At 42.7% G+C, this 11672-nt stretch overlaps 1 protein-coding gene, 1 long non-coding RNA gene and 5 other non-coding genes across 11 annotated transcripts; 6 read left to right on the top strand and 1 right to left on the bottom strand.

The window, feature by feature from the left end:
- Window positions 1-301: 301 nt before the first annotated feature.
- On the bottom strand, window positions 302-9571 carry LOC118300449 (ras-related protein Rab-34). 5 transcript variants are annotated; one of them, XM_035624849.2, is made up of 13 exons: window positions 9499-9571; window positions 9346-9410; window positions 6867-6912; window positions 6347-6558; window positions 6048-6139; window positions 5171-5236; window positions 4261-4362; window positions 3575-3639; window positions 3399-3450; window positions 3192-3273; window positions 2084-2174; window positions 1864-1971; window positions 302-813 (listed from the first exon to the last, which is right to left on the bottom strand). In XM_035624849.2, exons 4-13 carry the CDS (start codon window positions 6503-6505, stop codon window positions 752-754), a joined length of 879 nt encoding a protein of 292 aa, XP_035480742.2. In that variant the 5' UTR covers window positions 6506-6558; window positions 6867-6912; window positions 9346-9410; window positions 9499-9571; the 3' UTR covers window positions 302-751. The 5 variants fall into 5 exon arrangements, with proteins under 5 accessions (XP_035480742.2, XP_035480740.2, XP_035480741.2 ...); XM_035624847.2 differs by having other exon boundaries at window positions 6867-6959; window positions 9346-9570; XM_035624848.2 differs by having other exon boundaries at window positions 9346-9570.
- On the top strand, window positions 6958-10424 carry LOC118300453. The gene is made up of 8 exons (XR_004790085.2): window positions 6958-7844; window positions 8184-8270; window positions 8490-8533; window positions 8727-8815; window positions 8939-8998; window positions 9213-9263; window positions 10038-10095; window positions 10284-10424. It is a non-coding gene; the product is annotated as an uncharacterized LOC118300453 (long non-coding RNA).
- Window positions 8337-8408, top strand: LOC118301656. The gene has a single exon (XR_004790346.1). It is a non-coding gene; the product is annotated as a small nucleolar RNA SNORD49 (small nucleolar RNA).
- Window positions 8579-8652, top strand: LOC118301665. The gene has a single exon (XR_004790355.1). It is a non-coding gene; the product is annotated as a small nucleolar RNA SNORD65 (small nucleolar RNA).
- LOC118301663 lies at window positions 9053-9126 on the top strand. Its single transcript, XR_004790353.1, has one exon. It is a non-coding gene; the product is annotated as a small nucleolar RNA SNORD65 (small nucleolar RNA).
- On the top strand, window positions 9891-9968 carry LOC118301657. Its single transcript, XR_004790347.1, has one exon. It is a non-coding gene; the product is annotated as a small nucleolar RNA SNORD49 (small nucleolar RNA).
- LOC118301664 lies at window positions 10140-10213 on the top strand. Its single transcript, XR_004790354.1, has one exon. It is a non-coding gene; the product is annotated as a small nucleolar RNA SNORD65 (small nucleolar RNA).
- Window positions 10425-11672: the final 1248 nt, after the last annotated feature.

Below are 11672 nucleotides of genomic sequence, written 5' to 3'. Positions count from 1 at the left end.
AACAGCAGCACATCCCAATCCATCTACGAGTCATGACGAATAGGAGGGAACATACGAAGACGCACGTGCTCCCGTCCCTCCTGAGCGAGGAAACCACTTAGCAGGGCAGTGGCTCCTTTCTGCAGCGAACAATCCCCATTTTCAGAATCATGGGAGAGAGATGTGCGGTGGTCATGGGAGCAGGCGTACGCATCACATTAGCAGCACAGTCACATGACGGGAGTCGTGTGAGGAAACCAAGAAACGCCGCATTGTTTGGGTGTGGTCTCACTGACATTTCAGTTGACTTCAGACAAACACGTTTATGAAAGCACCGACCAAATGCAGTTTAATAAAAGAAGATCTTGGGGAGAGTAACCTTCCTCTTTTGCTAAATACTTCATGTAACCAAAAGCATCACAAAACTTTTATTTGTCCCAGCTCTCGCCAAACAGTAGAAACATTCCTGAGTGGACACTGTGGACACTGTTCTGGTCCTTCAGCTGACCTGCCTTCTGCTTGTTTACAGCCTCAACATTACAATTCATCATGTCAAACCTACAATTGGGATCATCATGGCTAATCCCCTCTCAGGCCTTCCGCAGCAGACGCCTCAACCGAAACACAATCTAGTCGACGGCGACTGTGCAGTTCTGTGGGATCCGTCCATGATGTCTACACTGGCCGTTGCTGAACCCACATTTTCAGTCTCCCGCTCATGTTCAGTGTGCCGTCGTGTGTCGCCGTGTCCGAGTCGTTTGTCGTTCTCCCATCAGCAGCAGTTGGGTTTCCTCTTGGCTGGATTGTGATTGGCCTCTGTGCTGTCTGTGATCCCTGTGTGCGACGCGAAAAACACAAATCACACGTCATTCAGAAGAACAACAGACACGATGAGGCTGGAAACATTCGAAATGTTTCCTTATTGTCGACAAATCCCATGAAAAATTAAAAACCAACACTGAGTTGAGCCTTGTAGGCGACAACATTGTCTAAAAACAACAAGTCTGATGGAGGTCAGCAACGTGGATTATTTTATGTCGATGTGGGATGCTGTAAATATTCCAGCTACTGGTCACAAAAGGATTAAAGGGATCATTTTTGGGTTACTTATCGCTTTTTGGTTGAACTCCATAACTTTAGCAGTGTGGTTAATGAGTGGGTACCCATCTGGTTTGTAACGTGCACAGCAAAGCTCATGACATACTCAACACTTGGTGAAGGGGATCTTCAAAAATAGGTTTGCCCTGCACATGCGTTTGTTTGAAGAGCGGAAGTTTGTTTGTACAACCACTTTTTATTAATCTTCTTTATTTACTAGAAAACAAACGGGAAACGGCCACGGTAGGTTGGGAACCGCTGCACTAGAGCGCCACGTGTATTAATCCACAGTGGAAAATAATCCCCAGCAAAAGCACTTTTTCCTTCTGTTTTGATTTGAGGGATGTTGTCCTAGAAACATTTTTTCTTAAGAAATACTTTAACTATATGTGAACTGTTTGCTCACAAATTGTAGATCTTCAGCCGGTACAACTCGGCCTGGAATGGATGAAGTTGGAAAGTGCCCGAGAGATGATCTGAGCAGTTATTTTGGTTTTTCTCATGGGATTTGGTGGCAGTAAGAAATAACAAAGACTAACACCAACTTTGAGCAACTCAAGTAATGCTCTGCCTCAAGTCATGAGAAATTGATTTTAATGCTTCAAGTACAACCGAAAGGATCGTGCGTTTCTCAAGGGGAGGGTTGAGTGTTTGAAAAATTCTGGACAGGTTGAAAAAGAAATCAACCTAAAGTCATCGGAAAGATAAACGTTTCCAGACGAGAAACTAAATGGCTGGTACGTGAATCTCAGAAACGGTTTAAAGGACGAGGCCCTTCTGACTCACTGATGATGTCCCCGAAGTTCCTCGACTCCTGTTTCTCCAGCTCGGACAGAACGTTGGCCTCGAAGGTCAGAGAGGCCACGCGGAAGAAGAAATCCCTGATGCCGTCGCCTTATGAGATGACAACGAGACGGAGGAGGCAGTTCAGGAGAACGACTTGATAAAAAGATCAAGGGTCAAAAGGTCAAGCTGAAGATGAACAGCGTGCGTGACCGACTCCCACCTGACTTTGCCGACACAGCCCAGTACTCTGCTTTGATTTCCTCCGAGAGTCTCATGGCTTCCTGCTCAATGTGAGCCAGCTGATCAGGAGCCTGAATGGGAACAGAAGAAGCAAAGAACAAACCTTGAGTTTGATGGCGATGAGCCCCGCCCATCGAGTAAGACATTTAGAGATGAGGCAACTATTCAAACTCCCCAAAAACTAATTAATCTGCAACTATTTTCATGAAAACGTTTAAGGGTTCCAGGGTTCTCACATGTTTTTGGAGAATAATACGTGTTGCGTTACGACATTGTTGGGTACATCGCCTACTTACATCCGAGGCCTTTCATCTCATTGTAGCAGAAACTATCCATCTACTGGATCTTCAACTCGATTCCTTCTAAATATCCACCCCCCTCGGTCCGACCGCTCCCTCCTCTTCCCCCCCCGGGCGAGGAATGAGCTCGAGTTAGAATAACTTCCGTAGCACTTTGTTCTTTGAGTTCTTCTACGGACTGCCGTCAAGGAAAAGTGGTTTACATAATCTTGAAATCCTATCACTTGTGACTCTCTCCTGCTATTTCCCGCTATGTCGCTTGAATGTATTGTGCAGTTTTAACCTGAAGTAGTTCTCTGGAAGAGGAGACCTTGGACCTCGGGGGGAACTCAATTTTAAAGAATCATTCTGGGCTCTATTTTTTTGAATCAATGATTTTTTTTTTAAAGAATTATTTCTGACATTAAATTGAACGCAAAATGAACTTTTAAATTTACTTTTAAAAAACACTCAAACAAATATATATACATCCAAAATGGAAACTATATCAACTCTGTAGCTTTAAATGCTTTGGCTGCCATTAATATTCAGGGACACCAGGGAACTGGCATTTTTTTTTTTATCAATACACCGACGTTTTTTCCCCCAAATTTCATAACTGAGACTTTAAAATGTCTCAAAAAAAAAAAAAGTAAGAAATGTTCCTCGCAGAGCTTAAACTAACGTCTTCCCAATATTTAAGTCACAGTTGCGTACATAAATCAGGGGGAAGCGGCGAACCCTCACATTCTAACCAGCTAGTTTCACCCTTTTCTTAAGTTTTGGTACTTTTGGATAGATTTCGCTCACACTGAGGTCCTTCTTGGTGCCGACGAGGAACAGTAAAACACTGGATGGATCATTGTCCCTCATAGCGTCCTCAAGCCACTGCCTACACACACACACACACGCGCACACACACACACACACGCACGCACCGAAAGAGAAAGAGAGCTATAAGTCTTGTAATGGCACTTCAATGTCCCAGTCATTAGACAGTAATGGGCTATTCCTTACCTGGCGTGTGCTAATGAGCTCACGCTGCTCAAGTCGAACACCACGATAATGGCTGGGGAGACGTAAGAGAGAGAGACAAGCAATCTCACAAGTGCATCAACAAAAAAAGGTCATTTTGCTGTCGACACAGGTGAGCGGCGCAATGATACACAGGGGAGAGCCGCGGCTGTATTCACCCTGCGCTCCTCTGTAGTAGGTGGACGCGATGCACTTGAACCGCTCCTGACCTGCCGTGTCCCACCTGGAACAGAGCAGACGCAGCGTTGATTCGCGGAGGGTTAGGACCAAGAGGGAGGAGCTGTGGATCGCCGCCACCGCAAGGGGTTTGTTTAAACTAGCGTTCGGTCATGACTAGATTTCAGGAGTCTTTTATCCTCTTCAAATAATCCACCCGACTGTCGTCGAGACATCTCACTCAACGTCAAAAACCCCCCCCCGCAAATTGTCAAGATCAACGCGACGCCAGAAGTCGCTGGGCGCCGGCGGGGTTCGTCCTCTGGGAACCAGGAATGTCTGCACCACAGCGACGGAGCGACCGACCGGCCAGACGGAGGAGGGGAAAGGTGAGGCCAGAGGGGGCATTAGAGTGTAACCCCATGCAGTCTCTCTACAACACGTGTCGTCTGATGCAATTGGTTGATGGAGAACAAGTGTAATTAAAGGCCCGCAAGAGTCTAAACAGGTACAGTGTCATAGTTATCGAACCGCGCGGTTTCATTTACAGATTGTTCGGACAGTCAGGGTCAAGTTTGACTTGATCAAATGTCGGACAGGTTGGGATTAAACGGACATTGGTTGCGCTCCAGTCAACGCAGGAGGTGACTGAGTGAGCCCGGGGTTCAAGTTAGTGCGACGTACTCACAGCTGCAAACTGAAGGGGACGCCGAGGACCTCGAAGCGCTCCATCTCAAAGTCCACCCCTATGGTCGCTTTGTAGTTCTTCTCAAAATCACGCTTGCAGAAACTGACGGAGAAACCAGGGGAACAGAGGGAGGCAGAAATCTTTACGGGCTGCAACAAACTCATAATCTTTTCCTTTTTTTTTTTATCTATCAATTGTCAGACAAGTTTGTTTTTACCAAATCAAGACCTGAATTTGATCATTTGATTAAAAAAAAACACCTGACTAACAGCTCAGGAGATCTATTTCTTTCATTTTCACTTCTGCATGTACTTAAAATGTATTATATTATTAATAGTAGTAGAAGTTATGGTATTAAATTGGTTGTGATTGTGTATTGTACTTTGCTCCTTAGTCTGACTGACGACATCTCTGTCACTGGAGACGCTACTGTACTACCACTCCTGTAAATGTATATGTTGTGTGTCTAATTGTTCCATGTACTTCCATTTTATTTTATTCCTTTTTAAACTATTCTTATTCTGTTATTCTATTCTTATTCTAACCTGCAGTCATTCTTTCTTTGGGCCACTGTAAAACCTGAATTTGCCCCCTGGGGATCAATAAAGTATCATCTTATGTTAAACTTTCCTTATCTCATTCCTGCATCTTGTTGGACATAAATCACAGTGTTTAACTCTTAATGAGGATTTGGACCTTTACCCAGAAAGAAATGTGTATCAGCTCTGTGCACATGTCGACTGTGCACGAGTTGTTTCTGTTGGCGTGTTTCCATTTCTGACTGAACTCAGAACTGTGCTTTTATTCAAACACTTGGACAAGTGATAGTGCCCCAGTTCATTTCAGACCGAGAGACAAAATGGCCCCATATCCGTCACGTTTTTTCGGATTATTCGCGGCGGCTTCTTACCTGCTGATCAGACACGTTTTTCCAACCGCAACGTCTCCCACCACAATGACCTTGGCAATATTAAAGCTGACGAGAGAAAAGCAAAACTGTCAACTGTCATTGGTGACTCCGAACAACAACAACAACAACAACAACAACAGCGTGACATACACAGCAACACGATCAATAACCCGCAGACTCCACTGCGAAAAAACCTGTCCGGAGTTGACACTAATTCACACCCGTAAATTTATGATTCATAAGCATCCCTTGACTTTTCACATTCTTAAGGTGAATTGTGAAAGAAACAGGGTTTAACCTAATCTTACAAATGATTGAATTTGAACTTTTGGATGGATGATCCAAAGTGTTCTGCACTTAGACGTTCTTTTCCCCCATTTTTTCTTTTTTGTTAATCAATTATCAAATTGATTTGCAAGAAAATCGGATTATCACACAAAACAAACACGCAGTCAAGACGAAGGAATTCATAAAAGCAGTATGTAGGTTAACTTCCGTGGAAAGTTGTGACAAAAAGCTGCACGGAGAAAGAGCAGACGTGACGCAGCTGGAGGCTCAGTAACAAAGCATAAAGAGTAAATCTTTTGTTGGCCAAAAAAAAATTAAGTTAGTGAGCCTTATGCTCCCTCATCAGGACGAACAGGCCACCAAGTGTGTTTTCATTTGTTGGTCAAAAAGAAATAAAGTCCTCAACAAATGCACTTTGCATTTTACTCCTGTTTGAGAAGAGAGAATTGAGGACTCCAAATTTTGCAGGAATTGATGGACAGAAGTGCCAAAGTCAGAGGGACGCCCGGATTAAAGACAAATATCACCAGTCATGATGCTGTTCAGTAGCAGGATGGGCAGAGTGTCACCGATCCTGCTGGGATCTTACCTCAGCGTGCCTGCCCTCTGCACCTGACAAACAGCCTGGACCTGCGGGTGGAAGCCATCCTTGGTGTGCAGCGCTGCATTTGGACTAAAACACTGCGAACAGAGTGCGAAGGAGGAGAACAGGTTGTTTTGTTTAGGACAACAGCGTTCGAGACTGTGGATGACCTCATCATCAGTAGTGGAAGAGAAACTCAGCAAAGGCTATAAACTATCACTTCAATTCAGTAACACGGTTAAGGTGTAATCTCATCGTGTGTGTGCGTGTGTGTGTGTGTGTGTGTGTGTGTGTGCAATACTAACCTTTGGGAGTTGAGTAATAATCCGGTCCTTCTTCACAGTGGGCAACATGCTGCTACAGTGGATCAACACACACACACACACACACACACACACACACACACACACACACACACAGGCCTTCAAGCTGCCACTTTCACTCACACCAAACACACTGTTCATTCACTTCAAAACACACAAAAACACACACACACACACTTTTCTCCTATCCACTTCTTAAAAAAAACAGAGCAAATATCAAAACATTAACATGATGGCTTCCTTATCAGCAGTGTGGACAGTAAATCAGGCTTTTAAAAAAATAATAATAATAATAATTTGGGGAAAAAACAACCATCAACCATGCACCTGATAGACATTCAAGGAAAACGTATATTATACGGTGGATTTAAACCGGTTACGTGAAATAACTGTACAGTTTTAAGGCACTTGAGTTTTTCTAAACATGCGAAATAAAGGGTGTATGAAGCTGGAGCCCACAAATCAAGTGTTCAAGTGTGTAAGAAGGTTTTAGTGACTTTACCTGAAACTGCAGAAATGTAAAAACGTGATGCGAAATATCCAAAAGTCTGCCAAGAAAAGAAATCCACATTAAAGTCGCTCCGAGGCTTTTCTCCTGACAGACAGACAGCAGAGAGACACAGTCAGAGAGACAGGCAATCAGAGAGACATGCAGTCAGAGAGACAGACGAGCGGTCACTGACACTCTCCATGTAATTAGTGAAGAAACCCAGCGAGGAACATGTCAAACAGCGCCACCCTGCGGCCACGGGCTGTTGTCACACAATTTACTGATTATTGAAGCTTTGAAAATGCAACATAAATTATTTTGGATCTTTTTCTGTTTTTTAATTAAAATTTTAAAATGTTTTTTTTTCTTATTTTAACTGGCGTGTTGTCAACAGGAAGTGGGAAAGTGAAAAGTAATTTGAGAGAAAGAAAGTATTAATGTAGGTGCAATGGAACAAAGACACAACATGGAAATACCCATACGGTTGTGGATTCGATGAAACGAAAAAGAAAAAGAAAAGAAAAAAGAGAAAAGAGAAAAGAAAAGAAAAGAAAAGAAAAGAAAAGAAAAGAAAAGAAAAGAAAAGAAAAGAAAAAGAAACACGACTTGAAGACATGTAGTTCACACTCCGGGGCAGCAGGGGGTGTCGCGACGCGTTTAAGTTTAGGTCGGGTTGCACTTGTGACGTCATATTTCCGCGACGGTCAGAGTGTATAAAAGCCTTCCCGGAACGCGGCATCGCTCTCTTTCTGTTCGCCTGTCGTCTCCGCAGCTTCTGTCGCACTGCGGCAGTTTTAGTGAAATTTGTCCAGTAAATAGAAAGATAGTAACCGTAAAAAACAACCAGTTGCTTTAACGGCCTTTACTGTCTTTAGTTTAAACGTGGTTCCCGTTTGGCTGCGGTGGAACGCAAGTGTTGCTCCGGACAGGCCTCAGGCGGCCACGTGGAGGAGACGACGACTCACAAGATGGAGAAGAGAAAAGGCAAAAGTGAGATTTGGTGTATTTCTGTTGAATCTGTCTTGGCTACAGAATTGCATGTTTCATATCAATAGATTAAATGTTCGAATTCTCTATGACGACGATTGTTCTCCGCCACAGTAAAGATGTTAGATATAAATATAATCGGGCTGAATATGATCGTATGTATCATATCAATGTGATGAAACTAAATTGTTGTTTAAAAATGACCAGTAATGTCTGTTTTGTTGACTGAGAAATTAATTTAGAAATGCAGTGGAATTATTACTTTTATTCATATTGCCTGACTAGTTTGTTTTAGTTATGTTGTCGCCACTTATGATAACACTGTTTCTTTCCTTTCCTCAGGTGGATCACAGCCTGGTGTCTCCAGACCTGTGTTCAACACGTGCCACCATCCTGTTGTCATGACGACGTCTAATGTCACATGAGGAGGTGGGTGACAGTAACGTTAACACAACTATCAGAATAATAATAATTATTATTAAAACTATCAAATGTGTCTATGATGAAAACTGTGAATAGGAAGTGCCGTCTGATGCGACAACTGACGATGTTGCTTGATCACTGTTCTGAGCCTCGAAGCTTCCATCTGATTTCTATCGTTTTTGGCGAACGGAACCTAATCAGTTTGTTTTCACATCTTTAACACAGGTCAGGACGGCGTCTGTTCACGCTGACGGGAAGTCGAGCCCGAGGTTGGTTCAACAATGCACTTTGACACGAGTTGAAACATCCCAATGTAGTGATGAACCCTAAACTGAAATAGCTGGAATTACCGTCAGATTGTTCAGTGGTGTCAATCGGTTTTCTGAACTTTACGATACGCTTATGTTCACTGTCGCGATGAAAGAGTTGCGGTACAAATCAAAATCTTTTTTCTTTCTGTAGTTTAAAATGAAACGTGAGCTTCCGTCGGACACGGTGAAGCCGAGGCCAGGACAACACACCAGCTGAAGACCGGCTGTTTGGAACAATGGGTAAGTCGACGAACACCTTCAGCAGGAAGTGGCGAGGTCTCGTTCACTCTTTTGAAAATACTATGCCGACGTAATCTTTGCTCTCCACTGCTCATCTAATGTAGTCTTTCCTTCTCTGCCTAGTTCCCTTGAAACGCCGGGTTCTCTCATCCCCCACCAGCTGAAGGAAGAGTTTGTTTGCAGGTGAGTTTTTCCCTCTTTTTTTTCAATTTGAAAATGTCAATTTGCAGCTTTCCGTTGTGATGAAACCTAAACTGAAATAGCTGGAATTACCGTCAGATTGTTCAGTGGTGATCTTTGGTTTTCTGAACACTAAGTTGATAATGGCACCGTGTGAAGACTGGACTTGATCATTTCTTGTTTTTTTTAATCGATTCAAACTTTGCTCTTGTTTCAGAAAGACAACTTCACCTGTGCACCTTCAGCTACACCTTCGAGATAGTACTTTGTAAGTTAATTTGGAGTTTCACGGCCTTTATGTAAAAAAACTGCAAAAGGCTTTTTTTCCCCTTTTTTGTTTAGAAACTCACCTTTGTACAGTGAAGATGCTCAGTTCTTGGCCAGTTTGAACATCGGAAATGAACAAGAGCTCCTTCTGCAATCGGAGACCGGCAGTCTTAAGATTTCAGACCTGTCTCATAATGAGCTGATCCAGTCATCGATAGCAAACATTTAAATCCAACCTCGATGACTCCAGTTGACCCAAGGCCTGTGCAGGGTGACTTCAGGTTTAACACCGGGTTTTCTGTCCTACGAAGCTGGTTCTGTTCTCACTGGGACTTTAATCTCAGGTTAAGTCCACAATCAGGGATCAAAGCCAGTCACCAGTCCAACTACTGACCAATCAGATCACCGGAAAACCAGAGTTTTCTACAGGATCCTGACTGGGACATAAGAGTTTACAGTAACGTGACAAAAAATAAAGTGCAGCAGAAATTGAGTTAACAGTGTAATTTGTAATTAACAACTCCACTTCACTCTAACTAATTACTGGTAAATATGCCAAATAACTAAATTTTAGGTTTGAGTGCATTGACATGATGTACAAAGGTGAAATAATCAAAAAGCTAAACGAGTCTGTGATGAAAACCTGGAATAGGAAGTGCCGTCTGATGCGACAACTGACGATTGTTTCAAATCCACTTTTCTGAGACTTTAAAAGCTGCGCTGAACAGATTTTTTTTTTAATATGGTGTTATTAATTTCAATTTTTTTTTTACAGATGCTGTTCTACCAGTGTGATCCCACCCCCTGACGTCGGCGGTCCAGTGATGTGACAGGTACGGTTTTCATGCTGCATTACACCAATGTGTCACGTCTGTTGTTATGATGAACCCTAAACTGAAATAGCTGGAATTACCGTCAGATTGTTCAGTGGTGATACTCGGTTTTCTGAACATGACACTGCTGCGTTACACTGTGCACTTGAATTAAATTACATGTGGAATAACTTCCTCTCATCCTGCAGGATTGGAACCAAATGGCTCCGGAGTCCATTTCTTCTGCAGGTGACAAGGGGACTCGTAGAAGATGGGACGTTGACGTGATTGTTCAAATCATTTGATTTCATGTTATAAAAAAATATAAATAAATGGCTTAATTTGGAAAATTGTCTGCTATTTATTTTTGGGGCCACTGCTTATTACACTTGCACAAATCAATCTTAGAATCCATACAAAGTTGATTGCTGTTTATTTAGCCTACCCAGGTTTATATGAACCAGCGCTATTACTCCTGTCAGTGTAATAAAATATTCTGAAACCGCAGCCTCCAGCGACTATACGATTGAATTTCCACATGAACTGAGCATTATGCTTTGCCAGACTGTCTTGCTCTTAACTAGTTGTAATTTGACAGTCTATTGGGCGCATGCATGAATTATATCTAAAATTAAAAAGCTCATCTGAAAAATTCCCTAAAGGCTTGTCCAGTAAGATAGTTATGTTAAGTGCAACGCCTCACTGTGCGCCCCACTTCAGACACCGTGGAGCCACCCGTCCCTCTGTCTCGGAAGTGTTTACTGTATCCACAAGTCAAGTTGGTTTGACAAGTTCACTGACGTCTGTCGTCGCCTGTCTATCAAAATTGTACCTGTTCACTAATGCAATATTTACAATTCATTAGATTGATCCCCCAATAATTCTGAAGTGTTCCTCCAAAATGCCTCAAAGCAACAGAGCTGGGTTTTACACTACTCTATTGTAACATGTCCCATGACACCTGGTGCTGTAGGTAAAGACAATTTTGTAGATCAGAGTTTAGAAGCTGACGCCAAGAGAGCGGGTCAAACTCACAGAAGCGAGTGAGATGGAAAAACCTGTTCTACATCCTGTAGATGTAGAACAGGTTTTGAAATTAGATGTTTGGCTTTGTCATTAGACCGGTCATTTAACTGACAGACGCCGTTGTGTCACACGGCTCACACGTATGGCAATATGTGCAGAATAGACGAGTTTAACCGCACACTCAATTACTTTTGGTAAAGTCATCAATTTAATTACAATCTGTGATCCTTTTACTTGTCAGTTCCTTAACTATAGCCATTACTCTAAATTCATTCACAGTTCAGCAAAAATATATTCCTGAAAGGCAACATGTTGGCATTCATGGAATTATGTATTTGTCTGTTTTATTTTTTACAGTGTAGCACTACAGTAGGAAGATTCAAGTACACGTTCTTCCTGCACTGACTTGGCTTGCAAAGAATTCCTTATTTGCATTTACTGCAGAGACGTCTGCAAGGTACAGTACGAACCACCGGAGGCGTCTTGTGGGATCACAGATTTTCTTTTTCAAAAAGGAACTCTGGATGTGGAAGAAGAAGACAAAACACCTGCCGGACGGTGAAGAACATACA

Source organism: Scophthalmus maximus, chromosome 2 (assembly GCF_022379125.1).
Source record: "Scophthalmus maximus strain ysfricsl-2021 chromosome 2, ASM2237912v1, whole genome shotgun sequence".
NCBI classification, from domain to species: Eukaryota; Metazoa; Chordata; class Actinopteri; order Pleuronectiformes; family Scophthalmidae; genus Scophthalmus; species Scophthalmus maximus.
Note: the sequence above shows the minus strand (reverse complement) of the source record. Positions and strands in the feature narration are given on the sequence as shown.